The sequence below is a fragment of the Aspergillus costaricaensis genome, assembly GCF_003184835.1.
Source record: "Aspergillus costaricaensis CBS 115574 unplaced genomic scaffold BO79scaffold_5, whole genome shotgun sequence".
NCBI lineage: Eukaryota > Fungi > Ascomycota > Eurotiomycetes > Eurotiales > Aspergillaceae > Aspergillus > Aspergillus costaricensis.
In genome coordinates this window covers 283,811-301,714 of record NW_020291805.1, presented here as the reverse complement: position 1 = coordinate 301,714, position 17,904 = coordinate 283,811, and the positions used below count along the sequence as shown (strand labels likewise).

Below are 17,904 nucleotides of genomic sequence, written 5' to 3'. Positions count from 1 at the left end.
TCCGGCGGACAACCAACCCTACTATCTACTACTACTATCTACATAGCTGTGCTTCTACAAGGAATCAAGATATCGTACGCGCTCATTGTCACACCGCTGAGGTATATACAGCACCATTATTGAAGACATTAACAGGAAATTAGCAACATCAGAAACCCAAGGAAAGTACACTAAGCAAACAAGAACAACTCAAGCAGCCTCTCCGGCGTGCTGCTCCCAGGCGATCGGATTACCTCATCTATCGCCCATCTCTCTTCCGCAAACCTAAAAAAACATCAAGATCTTGAGACCTCACGCGTTCGCTGTCATCAATGATATGCTTTCATAGTCACGTCATATACAAGGTCTCTTCTGCTGCACGCGCCGGCACACCGACGACAGTGTCAAGCAGCCGGGACGAGAGGCGCAAGTTGCGTCGGGATACAGCAGCGAGACCGATACTCGCAGAACCATGCTCCGTCCAATCTTCCCTAGCCAAAGGAGAAGTCAAGACAATCGCACTACATGACACTTCAGCCCGGGCGGCCGTTGCGCAGTGCGTGTTCCGTCTTGCCACGAAGTCAGTGAGATTCGTCGCGGATCAGGGCGACGATCATGCTGTAGAGATAGAAGAAGAACATCAAAAGGTGGAAGCCCAGCTTGATGAAAGATTCCTGCAAAGTGTGTCAGCGCTCGGTCCGCCTTCAATAGCGGGATTGAGATAATGCAGTCTAACCTTCTTGTGCACGTTCAGCTTGCGGAAGATCTCGGTCGCATCCAGGAGGTGCTGGTTCTCGTAGATCCTGTGGAAAGGGCGGTTGTGTTAGTTGGGCTACACCATGGCGGAGCTGGAAGGACAGCATTACTTCTTAGCGTTGAACGCCAACAGAGGCAGGTTCAGGACGATGGCGACCCAGTAGCCATTGATGATGAACAGGAAGGTCAGGAAGGCGTGAACGGCGGCCTCGGGCACAATGTAGGCGTTGAGGCGGTTGCACAGATCAATGGGGTTGATGTAGTCACTGCGGGAGCGAACCGGGATGGTTAGCTGGTTGGGTTCCATCACGCTGTCGCAATCCATGGCGAGCTCCCATGCGGCTCACAAGAGCCCGTCCACGCACACGACAGATACCGGCGAGACAATAGGGAGGATATAGACAAGAACATACCATTCCAGATCGCTGTACATGATAGTAAAGAAGACCTGCAGGAACAGGTTGACGGCGTTAATCAACACCGCCAACAGATAGAGCCAGGCTTCACCGGACATGGTGGGCAAGATGGAAAAGAGATGCTCGAAAGACTCGAAAAGGGTGCTAACAGGAAGACAAGGGGGAGGAGAGGAGCGGAGAGGTAGCCGTACTCGGGGGCAGGGAGATAGAACAGGAGGAAACAGAGGCGAAGGGGTGCAAGGTGAGAACTGAAGACGAAGGAAGTTGGACTTGATTGTGGATTCGAACCGATGGGGGAAAGCCGCGATTGGAGCTGGCAGGCGGTGAGGCTCTTCCGGGGGAGTGACCCGCGATCTGCTGTCAAGTCCGTGGAGTTGGTTACTGGTGACTTTTACTTCCAATCTCGATTCATTATTACGACTTACTACTGTCTATCTGACGCTGAAAATCAGGGCCATAGCCCCAGTGTGCGCGAGAAAAGCAATTATGGCCATGACCGCGGACTATGCGCCTGTTCATGCTCAGCCGCTATCGGATACTAGTAATCGCGGCATCGGCCACTATTGCCAATCACCACCACTGCAGTCTCGATTACGAAAGTTTTTGCTGCAGAGCTTAGCAAGCGTATGATATCATTAATGCAAAGGTCTACCAGAATATGAAGGCTCAACCACTTAATAAACACTTGTCAAAATGGCGGTATGGGCACACATAGCATAGCATAACATTTCTGCCATCATAAACACATGTCGATGACGTGGGGAAACACGTGCTTCCATCCGCATCTGGCGGCTTCTACTGGCCAGCCCGCATGTCCGCATTATAGCATCACCATCACCAAGTATATGCAGTAGAAGCACCTTCAATAATTGACCTCTATTTACATAGATATAACCCATCATTAGCTAGCTAACGGTGCAATGGAGATCCGTGGCAAGAACAGGACTAAAAAGCAGAAATAGGAAGAAGACGTCGTATCAGAATGCTCATCACGGAGTCAATACCAGTACACAAAAACAACCATAGCCCGTGGGCTGCATAATAAAACAAGATCAAGTGTGTCGGCATAGATGATTGCCGGCACCTTTATCAGACTATCACCGCTTCTCAACTAGCAGAATATGCATCGCGCCATATGCGATTACGATGAATGCACCCGAGATGACGGCCAGTCCAATGACATCGGTCCACAGAGCTTGGGTATCAAATCCAAAAGCGCTCAGGATGGATGCACCGGGAACTTCAATGTCGAGGCCGTATTTATGATCAATCAAGGTCAGATACGTTACTTCATTGACGATCAGAGCCTCGAAGCCGTAGTGGAAGATGGAAAGCTATCAAGAGTCAGTAACTTGCACAAAACCTCTATGAATACAGCAACAAAAGGTTCGTGGATACTCACAGTTTGCAGCCACAATGCAGACTTGGGAATGGCGTCGTGGTTGAGCAGGAGACCAGCGAAGAGCAGACTGAACAGCATCACCAAGCTCCCAATCAGATTGGCCACGCCTCCATCCCGGAAGATGATACCGATGAACAAGCAAATATTGGCGGCCGCTAGATTGAAGAGAACAAGTACCAAGATGAAACGGAAGAATTCGCCCCAAGCCGGGATCAAGCCAGTCATGGGATACACAATGATACCCATGATAATAGGAGGGAGAAGGCGAAGGGGCACAATGTCAAACACCACCTTGGCCGCAAAGTAGGTTATCGGGTGGTAGTAGCCATTAGCTCGCTCGCGTACAAATAGAAGCCGCTCCCCGGAGAACACCGTTAGACTGGTAAGCGTGCTAAATCCAAACAATGCGAGAATGAAGAAGAAAAGACCCAACCGATTCTGGAAGCCCTTGATGTCGTCGGTCAAGCCGTAGAAGAGGTAACCGCACAGAACAGCGAGCAGGATAGAAATGGCATAATGCGTGAGCATCAACATAGGATTCCGATACAAGTTACGCCAGGTCCGTTGTGACAGGATCAGAAATTGTCGCAAGAGGCCAATGCGAGCGTATGTCTTGCCGGTTCCAGTAGGAGCTGACATCAGCTCGGGGTTGGTATACCCGTTCGCCACGCGTGCATGCTGTATGGCCGCTACGATCTCATCATGCACGGAGCGTGCGATGTCCGATGCCGCATAGTTTGCAACCAAAATGTCAAGGTCTGTCTGTCCGGGGGCCGCTGGGGGTATCTGATCAGGGTCATCCATGATTTGAGATGGAGCGGTGCCTGTTTGACGAGAAAGACGCAGCCATTGCTGGTTTTCCTCGGCGGCATCATCCAAAGGCTCGTCTTCTTCATCGGTTTTCGGGGTAGGGGGAGCTTCTGGGTCCTTCTTGCGCGAGTAGAGCTGTCTGTCCTGTTTCTGTTTGAGGGAGACGCGCCGCTTACTCTTCGGTCGTCTGTTCGCATCGAAAGTACTGCTGCTATCCTCGAAGCTCGCGTTGGATGCACTAGCCACAGATTTGACAGCTCGTAGGCTGCTTGACGCCGTCTTAGGGGGGTCGACACGCACATCTAGTAAGGGGGAGTTGATCTCGTCGCTGTGAGAGCGGGTCACGCTAGCGTGCATCGTGAGGTCGACAAGATAGTCAGCAATGTTGAAGCCTGGTGGGCAAGAGTAACCTGAATGGTCGAAGTATCTTTGGCAAGTGGAGAAGGGTCCGGAATAGACGGTCTTTCCTTTAGCTAGGAGAATTAGTCGGTCAAACAAAGCAACAATGTTGGAGCGCGGTTGGTGAATAGTGAAGATGACAGTGCGATTGTATGTTTTTGCCAATGTCACCAAGCACTCAATCACATTGAATGCGTTGTATGCGTCCTATGTAGCTAGTCAGAAAAGCACAGTGTTAGTTGGGCTGATGCATCTTACCAATCCACTTGTAGGCTCATCCAAGAAAAGAATACTCGGGCTAGTAACCAACTCGCATGCGATGCCAACTCGGCGCTTCTCACCACCCGAAATGCCCCGACCTCTGCCTTCCTCAGATCCGATCAATTGATCCTTGATATGGGATATCCCAAGTTGCCTTTCAACTTCAAACACGCGCTGCTCCTTCGCAGCCCTGCTCATGTCTCGCGGCAATCGGAGCAACGCACTTGTCAAGATAGTCTCGTGCACAGTCAGGGTGGGGAGCATAGTATCTTCCTGATCGACAAAGCCAATCATACTCTTGAAGTCATGGTCACTGATCTTCTCCCCATTGACATAGAAATCGCCACGGACAGTACCCCGCTTGTTCTTCCGAGCAAGAATGTCAAGGAAGGTCGTCTTTCCTGCACCCGAGGCGCCCATGATGGCTGTGATCTGACCAGGCTGAGAAGAACCCTGAATGCCACTTAGAATTTCCTTTCCGTTCAAGTAGTACGAGACACCGTCCCAATACAAGGCCGCTGGTTTGTGTTCTGCCAGGAGCTTGGCCGCTTCGTCGTCCTCGTCGTCCGAAAGGGGCAGCTGAATGCGACCAAAATAAGACCTGCGTGAAAGATACCATACAGACAGAATGACAGCAACGACGAAGAGGGCACATCCCGCGATGACGCCGGCGATAAGAGGGGTGTTGATCTGTTTGACCGGGCGCGTGTAGCCAGGAACATCTGTCCGATACAGACACTCGCCAGCATTGCAATTCAGAGTAATACTCTTGTCGCCAAAAACAGCTTTAATCAACTCGTCCATAGCTGGCTCCTGGAACGTGCTACCATCTTCCGGACTGCCACCCTCAGTGGAGATCGAGGAGAACGTAGCAGGTCCCGCGATTGACTCCCGGAGAAAGTCGCCGATATCGATAGATCCTTCCTCGCCACAAAGCATGCGTCCTGGGATACACTCGCAGTTGATGTTTTCGCACGTGTAGTGGGTTTTGTTCTGACTATGAGTAGTCTCCAAGCCCCATTGGCACTTATCCAATCCACAATAGAACGATTCTACCCGGCCCACCCAGAACTGAAAGTTGCAAGTCTGGTCTTCGGCCTCGCAAGAGAACGTCACCTGTGGCTTGCGCTCCTTGAGCTGATCAAGGATCTTGCGATTGGTCACGTCACACATCTGAAAGTTCTCTTTGACGGTAACACCCTGTTTATAGCAAACACCCCCTTCACCTTCTGGCATCATCGCATTGCATGCATCATCCGTTTGGCACACGTTGCAGTTGATTCCTTCCCAGCCATCTTCGCACGAGCACTGGTCGCCCTGCCGGGGGGACCTCTGATGGCCATCGGCCAGCGACCCACACAGAGGCTGCGCGCAGTCATCGCCACCAAACCCTGGTGGACAGACACATTTCCCGGTAAATTTATCGCAGTCAGCAAACTGGGCGCATTGGAATGCGTCTAGTTGGCAGTTGAAGCACGGCGGGCAACCGTCTGGACGATCGTCGAGTGCGGAGAAGAGCGGAGATACGAGGGCGGCCTCGGAGTAGTTGCTCCGTGCTGCGACCGTAGAGGCCGAGAGTGAGAGGGAGAGGGCGAGGGATAGCTGGAGTGACGATGGCAGCCGCATGCTGGCTCCAAAGTGCGAGAGCTGCCTTTGCACTTGAGTTAGTAGGTAGCTGGCAAGCTGATGGGCTGTCGGACCGAGAGACCGGGTGCGGAGTAAGCAGCGACGACAATGAACGCCTGAGAATCACAATAAAGGATAGCACATCTGGATACAATCTAAAGGACTGTAAGGCTTCCCTGACAGGTTCAGGAAAACAGAATATCCACCAACGTGATTGCACCGACAGAAACCACAACCAGAGAGCCACGAAAGGAGCGGTAAAGGTGGGTGGGAAGAGGAGAGGCTGGATGGGGAAACCGGTTGAGGCGATGACGAGGGCGGAGAAGCGCTAATCTGTGGCCTGACAGCCTGGGGCACCCACCCAATGATAGCCCGGCGCGATGTGGTATTATCGGGTACCTACCGCGACCTACGTTGCTTCAAAGTAACTACGGCATATATTGGTCTACTGTGGATCATACTGTCACCTACAGGGCGCGGTGGATATCAGTAGGATGGCCTCGAATATATTCCGATGGTTCATGTTGACGGCAACAGTAAATTAACCGGTCATTTGCTGGATTTGCCTGGCTTCATCCACTTTCTCCTCCGTTTCACCCAATCGGGAAACCCCATATTCAACTCTCACGTGACTCGGTACCTGAATTTCCACGAGATATAAAGGAAAAGCATTCCGACTCATTGAGTCATTGTTGAGAAAGGACCGTATTGTTGTTAGAAGTAAACAAGTGTCTATCCTCAAAAAGCCTTCGCGATGGTTCACATCAAAGAGTTCGCCGTGGAACAAGTATGACCCCTCCTCAACCGGACAACCCCGCATATTTTAAGTAGATGAAGCTAACCGTGCTACTCTGTACAAGTGGATGGACAAATATGAAACCACAGCCAAATACAATGTGGCAGAAACATGCTGTGCGTCAATCTCATTTAATGATCTTCGGGAGCTGTCGGAGGACAAGTCCGACCCATTGGATTTGAGCATTAAGCTCACCTACGGAGCTATTCGTGGGTCAGAACGACTCCGGGGAAACCTGGCAAGGCTGTACTCGGATCAAACACCCTTGCCATCGGACAATGTCTTGATCACTGCTGGCGCCATCCAAGCCAATTTTCTCCTGCTCTATACTCTGGTTGGGCCCGGCGACCATGTGATCTGCCATTATCCCACATACCAGCAGCTCTACTCAGTCCCGGAATCGCTCGGGGCTGAGGTGAGTCTGTGGAAGGCGAAAGAGGCAGACAACTGGAGGCTGGATATCAATGAACTAAAGAGCCTTATCCGTCCGAATACCAAAATGATTATCCTCAAGTGAGTAAACCCCTCGAATTCCACTGACCGGCTTCTCTGATCAAGATATGTCACCGTACAGTAACCCTCAAAATCCTACCGGAGCGGTGATACCCCAGGAGACATTGAAGGATATCGTTGAAATAGCTCGAAGCTCGTCCATTATTGTCCATGCCGATGAGGTTTACCGCCCGCTGTATCACTCTGTCGAGGAAGGCCAAGCCCCGCCATCGCTCCTGTCTCTAGGATACGAGCATACCGTGGTGACCGGCTCCATGTCCAAGGCATATAGCTTGGCAGGACTCCGTGTTGGATGGATTGCATCTCGCGACCGCTCAATCATTGAGGCCTGCGCCAGCGCCAGGGACTACACAACCATTTCCGTCGGCCAGCTGGATGATGCTATTGCCAGTTACGCGTTAGCCCCCGCGTGTGAGCCCAACCTCATTAAGCGGAACCTTGACTTGGCCCGCCGGAATTTGGCAATCTTGGAGAAATTCATCGAGTCACATCGGTGGGCATGTGACTGGGTTAAGCCGCGAGCAGGTACAACGGCATTTGTGCGTTTTAACAACCAAGGCCATCCAGTGGACGATGTAGCCTTCTGTGAACAACTGCAGGCCAAGATTGGGGTGATGTTTGTCCCTGGAAGCTCATGTTTTGGGGAAGGAGAGGATTATGAGGGATATGTTCGGATTGGGTATGTGTGTGAGACGGAGGTGTTGGAACAAGCCATGGAGGCGTTGCGATCATTCATGGACGGGGAATATAGGAACGTGCCGGTGAGGAGACGGACTTAAGAAATCTGCTGAGTAAGTTAGAGAATAAATTCAATAGTTAGCCAAGCCAATGCTGCATGTAGCATGTAGCATGCATTGACCGGAGAAAGGTGAAATCAGGTACAACCCGTGCATCAATCAGCCCGTGCATCAACCCGAACATCAAAGTTACTTAATCAATAAGTCCGGCCATAGTTATTGCTTTTAGTGTAGTAGCGATGGATGGAATTAGCCCCAACGAAGGCTTATTTTCGGTTATTCCCACACTCTCCACGGACCCATTGGCCGGTTCAGCCACCAGCCAACTTGGCGAGTCTCCACCTGATCAACTGGTTTCTTGTTGGACCATTGAATAACAATAATTCCAGGTTAGTGGAGACTGTGACCAGCTTCATTTGATGCACAACCCATCATTAGCGCTTGTTCCGTCCAGCCGAGGTAACTCTGTTCACCCGCTCCTCTCCACGTAACGACATACTTAACTAGTACTTAAATAGTGAATTGAATGACAAGGATCTTGTTGGCTCAGCCTCATGGCTGTCAACTAAAAGCTCCATCGATGCCAACTCGTGCTCCAACAGTTCCTTTGTTCCTCTGCTAGTATTTAATACCCCGCGCGCATCCTCATTTCCGGCTCATTTGCTCGTCTCCGTGCTTCCCTTCCTTTTCCCTTTCCTTCCGGTGACCACCAACGGGCAGACCATATCAGTGTGCCGCTTCTTCCGAACCATCCAACATAAACAGTTGAAATAACTCCCAGAATGTCTGCGATACCTGGTCTGTGAGCTCCCTACCATAATTATATATTAAGTATAGCTAGCATTCCGGTACTGACTAGATGATCTACCAGATCTCCCCGTCCCTCTCCCGATCGTCGGTTCGGCGCTGGTAGCCACGCTTGCATATCTAAATGCCAAATTCTCTCTATTCCAAGACAAACATTCAATCTCCTCCATGCTCAGTATAGCTAGTAACTCCAAGTCCTCTGAGCGAACCGATCGGGTCAATTTCTTCTATGTTCTGGAGCAGCATGCCCGCGATCCGAAAACCAAGGATCGGCCGTTCATCGTCTACAATGGACAGAGCTGGACATATCACGAAACGTACGTGCTGGCGCTGCGCTATGGCACCTGGTTCAAGCAGGTTCACGGAGTCAAGTCCCGGGAAGTCGTCGCCATGGATTTCATGAACTCCTCGACGTTCGTCTTTATCTGGATGGGTCTCTGGAGTATTGGCGCTGCGCCCGCCTTTATCAATTACAATCTGACAGGGCAGCCTTTGACACATTCGGTTCGGGCCTCAAGCGCACGACTGCTGCTCGTTGAGGAGGAACTTCGCCAGAAATTCACGCCCGAACAACTAGAGCTGTTTGCTTCTCCTGACTTCCGAGACGGAGGTGATTCGGTCAATCTGGTCTTCTTCACCCCAGAAGTCGAGGCTCAGATCCTCGGAATGGAGCCTACGCGGGAGGACGACACAGCTCGGAGCGGCACTCAGCTGCGCGACATGGCCACGCTGATCTACACCAGTGGAACTACCGGCCTGCCCAAGCCCGCGATTCTCCCTTGGAGGAAGGTCTGGGCTGGTGCTGTAATGACCAATACCTGGCTGAAGATGACCAAGGACGACCGGATGTTCACGGTACGCTTCTTTGATACTCCTGTACTGTCTCTCAAACTCACTAATTTCATCATAGTGCATGCCTCTCTATCACTCATCCGCAGCCATCCTCGGTCTCATGCCATGTTTGTGGACAGGATCGGCTTTGATCATCGGTCGCAAGTTCTCTGCTCGCAGCTTCATGCGGGAAGCCGGGGAGAACGATGCAACTATCGTGCAATACGTGGGTGAAACCATGAGATACCTCTTGGCAGTGCCGCCCGCCATCGATCCTGTCACCGGGGAAAACCTAGACAAGAAGCATATGATTCGCCTAGCTCTAGGCAACGGCCTGCGTCCAGATATTTGGAACCGGGTGAAGGAACGGTTCAATATCCCTACAATTGCCGAGTTCTATGCCTCTACCGAAGGCCCAGGCGGCTTGTTCAATATCTCCTCAAACGACTTTACTGCGGGTGCAATTGGCCGTAGCGGCTTTCTCACCAGTATGATCATCGGTCGCAGTGTCGCTATTGTTGAAGTTGACCAAGAAACCCAACAACCCTGGCGCGACCCCAAGTCCGGTTTCTGCAAGAAGGTCCCGCGGGGCGATCCGGGCGAGTTGCTATATGCACTCAACCCGCAGGACCCCGGAGAGAACTTCGTCGGTTATTACAAGAACAACAAAGCCACGGACGGCAAGATACTTCGCGACGTGTTTCGCAAAGGTGACGCCTACTACCGATCCGGAGACTTGATCCGATGGGACAAAGACGGTCGGTGGTACTTCTCCGACCGTCTAGGTGACACCTTCCGCTGGAAGAGCGAGAACGTGTCCACCAGCGAGGTGGCCGAGGTGCTGGGCGTGCATCCGGAAGTGCACGAAGCCAACGTCTACGGAGTGGCGTTGCCAAACCATGACGGTCGTGCTGGCTGCGCCGCCATTGTTCTTCAGCAACAGACACGCTCCGAGGACCAGACTGTGGTTCTGCCTCCATCTGAAGAGAGTCTGAACAGTCTGGCTGCGCATGTGGTGAAGAATCTTCCGCGGTTTGCTGCTCCACAGTTTCTCCGAATCACGGCTGAGATGCAGGCTACGGGAAATAACAAGCAGCAGAAGCATACTCTTCGGACACAAGGTGTGGATCCTGCGCTGGTTCCGGCGAGTGACCGGATGTACTGGCTCCAGGGGAACCAGTATGTGCCGTTTGAGTCGAAGGATTGGGACCGACTACAGGCTGGGCAGGCCAAGCTGTGAGCTGGTCCAGTTAGTGTTTTCTGGATACTAGTAAATACAGGGACATGTAGATAGTGTAGTAGGTTTTCATTCAATCAATTGGTAAAATAATCCCATTGACGCTGATTAATGGGTAACCCTTACAGTGTATCGATCCCGAGGACGAGAACATAAATGGAAACAGACAAATTTGATCATTTTAAGCCTATAAGACAATACATCACACATAATACCGGAAAGTCCTTCGTAGTTAATTAATCAACATAATTCAAAGACCACTTTCTTCCACCTGATCCTTGAACGATTTCAAGAGCTTCGCGGCCGCCATATGCCCATTTTTCTCAGCCAATTCCACAGCACGCCGATATTGCCGTTCACCATCATTGCCTACCAGCGATGCTCCTTCGTCAAGAAGTAGCCGAAGTATGTCAATTCGCCCGTGCTCTGCTGCTCCCTCCAAGGCTGTTCTGCCATTGCGTCGTGCAGGAGCAGCATTAACGTCTGCGTCTAGGTCGATGAGCTTGCGAGCGATTCCCAGGTAGCCTTGAATGGCAGCAATTTGCAACGCGGTAGCTCCGCCATCCTCTGATGGTGTACTGTTGACATTGGCTCCGTGGTCAAGGAGGAAGTTGATTAGGTCCATGTTTCCGTTGTTGACCGCATGTTGTAGCGCCGTGCGTCTACCCGCGCCCTCCCCTAGGTAGTCAATATTGGTTTGCGGGTTTTTGACTAAACATTGAACTATTGATACCAACTGGTTCTTGACTGCAGCCTGTAGAGGTGTGAGAATCTCACACCATCCTGGTATTTCCTCATCATCCTCATTCACCGTGTCGTGGTAGTAAATTTTAAACTCTTGATTCATGTCCTCCACCTGCTGCAGGATATCATCTATTAGCCCAGTGCGTTGACAAATAACAGCCATAGTCAATGCACGGCCGATAGTCCGTTTGTCCCAGATACAATATTGGAGAAGAATTTGAAGAGATGATCTATCATCCACCTGTGTCGCCAATTCAAGGACTGATTGCGGGTCCTCGGGTAAAAAGTCGAGATCAGCGTCTTCGTACCAATTGTCGTAGAAGGCTTGCGGTGTTCCTGTTGGTTCGATGCCTGCATTGAGTATCAGTTCTATAGCCTCTTTTTTGCCCGTTACGATCGCACATCCGATCGCGGTGGGAGCTCTCCCAAGGAAACCGGCCAAAAGGCGACTCAGCAGATCAAAGTCACCAAGACCCACCGCTGTAGCAAGGTCACGGTCGGTCACTTTGGCGCCACGTGCCATGATGCTCTCCACGAAGGAAAGTGATCCTGCTTCAATTGCGGCTTGCAACGGCGTTTCTGAAAGTCCGGAAGAATCAAGCATAGTGGGATGTCCGTCGAAATTAATACGATATGCAAGTAGCCACTGCGCCAGTTCAGGCTTTTTAGCGGAGATTGCACGGGCCAGAATTCTCCCTCCACATACTTCGAGGATATCGTTCAGTACACCCCTTTCTTGTAGATACACTGCGAGTTGCAAGTTTCCGATTCCTCGGAGCTTTGGCCCAATTAATGTAGCCCCGGCGGACTCCAGCATGCGAATAAGCATTAGATCTCCCTTTTCAATGGCTGCTGCAAGCACTGTTCCAGGCGCATCACTGTAGACTTCATTTAACGGTGCACCTGCTTGGACTAGCTTATAAACAATGTCGCTATAACCGTTCTGGACGGCAAGGAGGAGAGCTGAAGAGTTCTGCTGTTTATCTGAATAGGGCATGTGTGTCTGAGCGTCACACTCTATCAGAAATCTGCTCATCTCCGCGTCTTTCCTCTTGATAGCACGTTCAAGGGGTGATAGCCCCCAGCCCTCAGATGCAGTTTGGATGCCAACACCCGCTCGAAGTAATAACCGGGCTATTTCTATATCACCAGCCTCAATAGCTAGGGTAAGAGGTGAAACATAAGGCAGCCCATCTAGTCTGGGATCGACGTAGACACAAGACTGGAGCATTACCTGAATAACCTGCAAATTCTTTCTTCGGGCTGCAAGCCCTAGGACTGTGGTCACACCAAAGTCTTGGTCGAAATCAATACTCAACAATGCATTTATATCTGCCCCTCTAGAAAGAAGGAGTTTGACCGTCGTAAGATTGCCACACGCCACTGCCCGCGCCAAGGGACTAGGATCCTGCCATCCGCTTCGTGCATTCACGTCGGTAACTCGATCTACTATCTCGATGAAGAGGCTCAAATCGCCCATCTCTGCGGCAGTTGCGAGACATGATGGCGTGACAATTGCATTATGGGACAGTAATAGCCTGGTTGTCTCAGAATTCTTGCATTGAAGTGCATAATAAAGGGGAGGACAGTCGTTGTAAGATAAGTTGATATCGGCCCCGTGAGACACAAAAAGTTCGACGGTCTCAATGCCATAATCACTGTTCGTCATATGAGCAGCAAGTTGTAAACATGTAAGAGGACCGTCGTCAAATGTGTCGACCCGACTATCCGGGTCCATTCCAGCCTCCAACATCATTTTCACAGTGTCCAGATCCAAGAGTCGCAGTGCACTGGCAAACAGTTTCTCTGCTATGGCCTCTGCGGTGGGCTCTCGAGTTGATAACAAGATCTCAATGTGCTTTTTATTCTTCCAGCCAGACGCGTGGAACAATTTCATCACATTCTGGTCATGGGCAGCCATAGTTCTTTTGGATTTGCCAGTTGGACCGTGGGAGACGAAGTTGTTAGACAACAAGAATAGTTCTAAGTTAAGACTCTCTGTTGTCGTTCGTGGAGTGTTGCACAGCCTTGTGGCGAGGGTACGATGCTGGCCATTGAACTCTTCCGGCATCAAAATACTAAGTCCAGTCACTATACGGGAAAAGCTATTGATATTTGGTGGATGGGACAGCGTCTTCCAAGGAATTATCGAGCCTAGTCGTTGCATCAAGTCTCGATTGATGTTGTTTATCAAAGCACCAGGGGATTGTGGCGATGTCACAGTCAGGGCGGACGGTAGCGACGGCAGATCTATACAACCGTTCAGATCAGTTTTGAAGAAGAGGAGTGGAAATAGCCCCAGGAACATACTATCGTCTCGTCCAGGCTTGAGCAGCTTGGCAAATTGCGACCATGGAAGGGAGTGATTCCAAATCAGCCGCATACCCGGCGTTGCAGGAGTACAGACAACAATTCCTTCTGGAGTACTGGGAGAAGGAGCTAAGACTCTATTAGCTCCCTGGGATTCATGTGAGCAAAATGATATGGGAACAGGCTGAACAGACCATTTGGAAGGTTATCCACCGTCGAAACAAAGGTCTTATTGTATCGAGACTTTTTCAGCTTGCTGGGAGGGTATTGAACCCCGTCGACATACACTTCGCTCTCTTTCTGGTGTTCCCTCTTTCTCTTGTCGATTCGCCGCCCGATGAACTTGCCCTCCGCTGAGGTCAGAGAATGATTTTTTCGCAGGCCCCATCGCTTGAAGTATTTTTCGTACTGTGACTTTCTATTTGGATATGAGATTCTCTGTGTCTGTAGGTGCAGTAGGGTAAGATTGTACTGACCTTTCATCGAACCCGTACTTAGTTCGCATATACTCCCTGACTTCGCTTAATTTCTGGCCTTCATGGATATAGAGACGCTCCAGTTCGGGCCGGTAAGACTCCCAGATGGCGTCAGCCATGCTTGGATGTTGTGGACTTGTGCCTGAGAGGTAGAAGGAAAAGCGTTCTTTCCGGTGGGAGTCAGCCTGGTACTTATAGGGGAGTGAATGGCGAGGTGCACATCAGCCTAGTCCACCCAAAAGGGACCAAGTACATGTAGAACCACTAGAGCAGTAAGCCTGACGAATCAAGGCGTGGGCGGGAAGGTACATTCCCTGCCAGTTTCCTTCCTTCTATTGGCGGTTTCCAGAATCTCGATGCACCTTCTTTAGCCCTGCCAGGGGGCTGCACGAATAGAAAATCGACGCTGGTGGAGCGCAGCCATGTTTAGCGTCTTGCCTGATTATCGCCCTCTGGGATTGGTCTTGTCCAAAATCTTGGGATGATAAACCGTGTGCCGTCACTGAGATCCCGGATGATCGAATGCATCAACAAGTGCCAGCCTAAGCCCATCTATACAGAAACACACAGCACGAAGGCCCCTTTCTAGTATATAAAAGGGCACCTTCTCTAGTAATGACCTCTGGCCAAATCCAAACACCAAAGCACTCATTGAAACCTGAATCATCTCTTTCACCATTACCATTGCCCATCCGAGTTCATCATGGAGTGGCCGACCAGTTCTTTCCCAGGGTCCCAAGAGGAGAGTACTCATCCAGACCGCTTCCCCATCGGTCAATTCCTCTTTCCCCAGTCATCAGCCGCTCCAGTGTCCCGGCCAGACTCCTACATCTTTGCAAATCACCCCCTATGGAGCCTTTACCTCGATTGCTGGTCCACCCCGTAGTATTGAACCTCGTGTTTGCACAGTCAATCCGACGGGGGACGGAAACATTCCACCACAAGGCGGCGGTGTGGCGCAGACTGCCCAAGCGCCTTTTGCCTATGATGAAATCCCTGCCGAGTCACTTGATTTGTTGTATGCTTCCACTCGTATCACTGGTGGTCAGCCCCTGCGACTACCAGTAGACTGGACGGATACCAATGCAGACACGAACCCAACCTGGCTTGCCCCCAATAGCGCCATGAGCCACCAGCCACACCCAGCTCCGGGAAGGTATGCGGCCCGCTTCATCTACTACTATCAACATGGCGTATTTAACAGTACAATATTAATGCAGTAGAATCCCCCGTGCCCCATCTAATGCTCATAGCCCACCAATCTTTGAGTGCAAATGGCGAGGCTGTTCCAGCTCCACACGGTTCAGCACTGAAGGGGACCTTGTCCGCCATCTTAAATCGATTCATATCTCCCCAGATGCAGCGTACCTTCCCGATTAGGAGATAACAAAGATACTTCTACTATCTTCCATTAGATAGCTCTAGAGAAGACATAATCAACTATCTACTTCTGCTTAAAAAAAATCCTTTTTTATATTTATTATATAAACTTAGATTAATTACTCTAGTATAGAGCAACATAGTAGCATATCCTAATATTTTTTAAAGTATTTTTATTTTTCTTATATAACAAACCACAGTCCACAGAATATACAGAAAAAATATTTTCTTTAACTAGTAGTATCTAAGCTCAAGAACAGCTATACTTTTTTAAATTATAATATCTAAATAAAGTTTACTTTCTACCTGGCATTGCGCCTACATAATAATAATAAAAAATATAAAAAGAAGATTTATATTATTTCTAAGAAAACTAAGTTTACTGTCCTTAAAAACTACAAGATCAATAGTAATAGTAAGATTAAGTATTTCTACTATAAGTATCTTTACTACAAGTACTGTCAAGCATCTTTACTATAAATACTATTAAGTATTTTCACTGTAAGTATTATTAAGTATTTTTACTATAAGTATAGTACTGGTATTCTCTTCTTTATAATTACTAAATATAATTATTAATATAGCAGAAAAGTGCCGCCTCATCTATATCTTTAATAAATCTGAATAAAAAGAATTATCTTAATTAATAATTTTCTTATAAATATCAAATTTATATCTTATAATTATAAAAATATATTATTTTATTTTTTATTATACATCTAATTATTTTTTTTAAAAAAAATATTTATTATTAAATACCAGCTGAACATTCTATAAAAAGCAGAATTTTTTTAATCTAATTCTTAATTATTATTATATACTTTAAAAGTTATATTATCAAATATCACCTTATTAAACTTAATTTATTAAATTTAAATTCTTATGATTATAACTCTCAAGAATAGAATAATTATTAATAATAATATTATATCTTATATACTAAAAAAAATAATAATAAATATTATAAATTTATATAAAACTATTCCTAGTCTTTCTAATACTAGAAAAATCTGTAATAAGTCAGGCAATAATACTAAAAAAAATAATTTAATTAAATCTGATATCTAAAATAATAATATTTTTTGTTTATATAATTCTTAGATAATAAAAGTTTATAAATAAACTATAATCCTGTTATATTATATATAATAATATAATTAAATAAATAAAATATCTAATCTTAGTATATCTAATCTAATAGCTTATTTTATAAGTTAATTATATATAGTAAATATTAATAAAATATTTAGAATTATATTTACTCTGAACAAAAGCTAATACTAGAAAATTTATATAATAATAAATATTAATTTTATTAATTTTTTTAATTTAAATATATTATTAAGAAATTACTTAAGATTATAATAAAGTTTAAACATAGACCTTTCTACTATATATTAAATAAGTATAATATCTCAGATATATATAAGACCAATAAAATAAATATAAGAAAAAGAGAATATAAAAAATAATATATTTATTATTAATAAATTAAAAAGCAGAATACTAAGATCATAAAATTATAATAATAAATATTAAATCTTAATTAAATATTTAAGTAATCTGACTAGAATTATATTACTTACTAAAAATAAATATAATACAGGAAATAAATATTATAAGAATAATTTAATTAAAAAAAAATAATATAATAATAATTTAATATATCTTAATTAGCACAGGATTTTAAACCCAGTGAATCTTATTATAAATAATAAATAAATTTAAATTTTTTCTAGAATATTACTAAAGAATAAAGTAATCTTTATATTAAAAATAATTAATTTTAAAATACTTTCTATATGTCAAGTACATGTCCTGTTTAAATAAATCTTTTTTATTTTAATTATAATAGATAAGATAGATATAATAATAAATAAAATTATAATTAATTTTATATTAATCTTAATTATTATTTTATTAATTATTATACTACTGAATAACATCCTTATTGGCTGAAGTCTAATAATATAATAATATTTAATTTAAAAATAATAAATATTAAATTTTTTATTTAATAAATTTAAATTATTATAGCTCAGGAAGAACAGTAATCTATATTAAATATTTTTTTATTTTATTTTAAAGATTAGATTTTTATATAATATATTAAATTATTTAAGATACTCTAAGACCAGATAATTTATAAGATTAAAATATAGTATAAAAAACTTAAACATAAATTTAAGTATTTAATTATTAAAATATAATAAGAAATATAACAGTTAAAATTCAGATTTAAGAAAATAAATAATCTCTTACTTATTAATTATTTTATTTAAAAAATATTTTTTTATGAGTTATCAGTACAGTAAATAAAAAGATTCTGAAAAGTAAATTATAAAAAAAATTTAATAATAATTTTATTTATTTTATTTAATTAATAAAGAACAAGTTATTTAAAACTTTTAAATATTATTTATA

General features: G+C 46.1%; 5 protein-coding genes across 5 annotated transcripts; 2 read left to right on the top strand and 3 right to left on the bottom strand.

Annotated features, from left to right (window-relative positions):
* Positions 1–77: 77 nt before the first annotated feature.
* On the bottom strand, positions 78–1,249 carry BO79DRAFT_188869 (cornichon family protein; the record flags this gene model as incomplete). Its single annotated transcript, XM_025680618.1, has 4 exons — positions 78–653; positions 716–782; positions 846–1,001; positions 1,083–1,249. 4 exons carry the CDS (start codon positions 1,247–1,249, stop codon positions 561–563), a joined length of 483 nt encoding a protein of 160 aa, XP_025543050.1. The 3' UTR covers positions 78–560.
* A 773-nt stretch (positions 1,250–2,022) lies between these two features.
* On the bottom strand, positions 2,023–5,915 carry BO79DRAFT_167113 (putative ATP-dependent permease ADP1). Its single transcript, XM_025679362.1, has 3 exons — positions 4,021–5,915; positions 2,554–3,969; positions 2,023–2,485 (listed from the first exon to the last, which is right to left on the bottom strand). Exons 1-3 carry the CDS (start codon positions 5,647–5,649, stop codon positions 2,249–2,251), a joined length of 3,282 nt encoding a protein of 1,093 aa, XP_025543049.1. The 5' UTR covers positions 5,650–5,915; the 3' UTR covers positions 2,023–2,248.
* A 471-nt stretch (positions 5,916–6,386) lies between these two features.
* Positions 6,387–10,614, top strand: BO79DRAFT_167108 (putative long-chain fatty acid transporter). Its single transcript, XM_025679361.1, has 6 exons — positions 6,387–6,436; positions 6,510–6,958; positions 7,020–7,719; positions 8,085–8,097; positions 8,567–9,357; positions 9,413–10,614. Exons 1-6 carry the CDS (start codon positions 6,404–6,406, stop codon positions 10,571–10,573), a joined length of 3,147 nt encoding a protein of 1,048 aa, XP_025543048.1. The 5' UTR covers positions 6,387–6,403; the 3' UTR covers positions 10,574–10,614.
* Positions 10,615–10,763: 149 nt separating this feature from the next.
* Positions 10,764–14,233, bottom strand: BO79DRAFT_235525 (ankyrin). The gene is made up of 4 exons (XM_025684485.1): positions 14,101–14,233; positions 13,819–14,042; positions 13,625–13,753; positions 10,764–13,564 (listed from the first exon to the last, which is right to left on the bottom strand). The coding sequence occupies exons 1-4, from the start codon at positions 14,217–14,219 to the stop codon at positions 10,821–10,823; spliced, it is 3,216 nt and encodes a 1,071-aa protein (XP_025543047.1). The 5' UTR covers positions 14,220–14,233; the 3' UTR covers positions 10,764–10,820.
* A 570-nt stretch (positions 14,234–14,803) lies between these two features.
* BO79DRAFT_225287 (uncharacterized protein) lies at positions 14,804–15,480 on the top strand (the record flags this gene model as incomplete). The annotated part of the gene is made up of 3 exons (XM_025683726.1): positions 14,804–14,910; positions 14,987–15,256; positions 15,354–15,480. The coding sequence occupies 3 exons, from the start codon at positions 14,804–14,806 to the stop codon at positions 15,478–15,480; spliced, it is 504 nt and encodes a 167-aa protein (XP_025543046.1).
* Between the last annotated feature and the right edge of the window lie 2,424 nt (positions 15,481–17,904).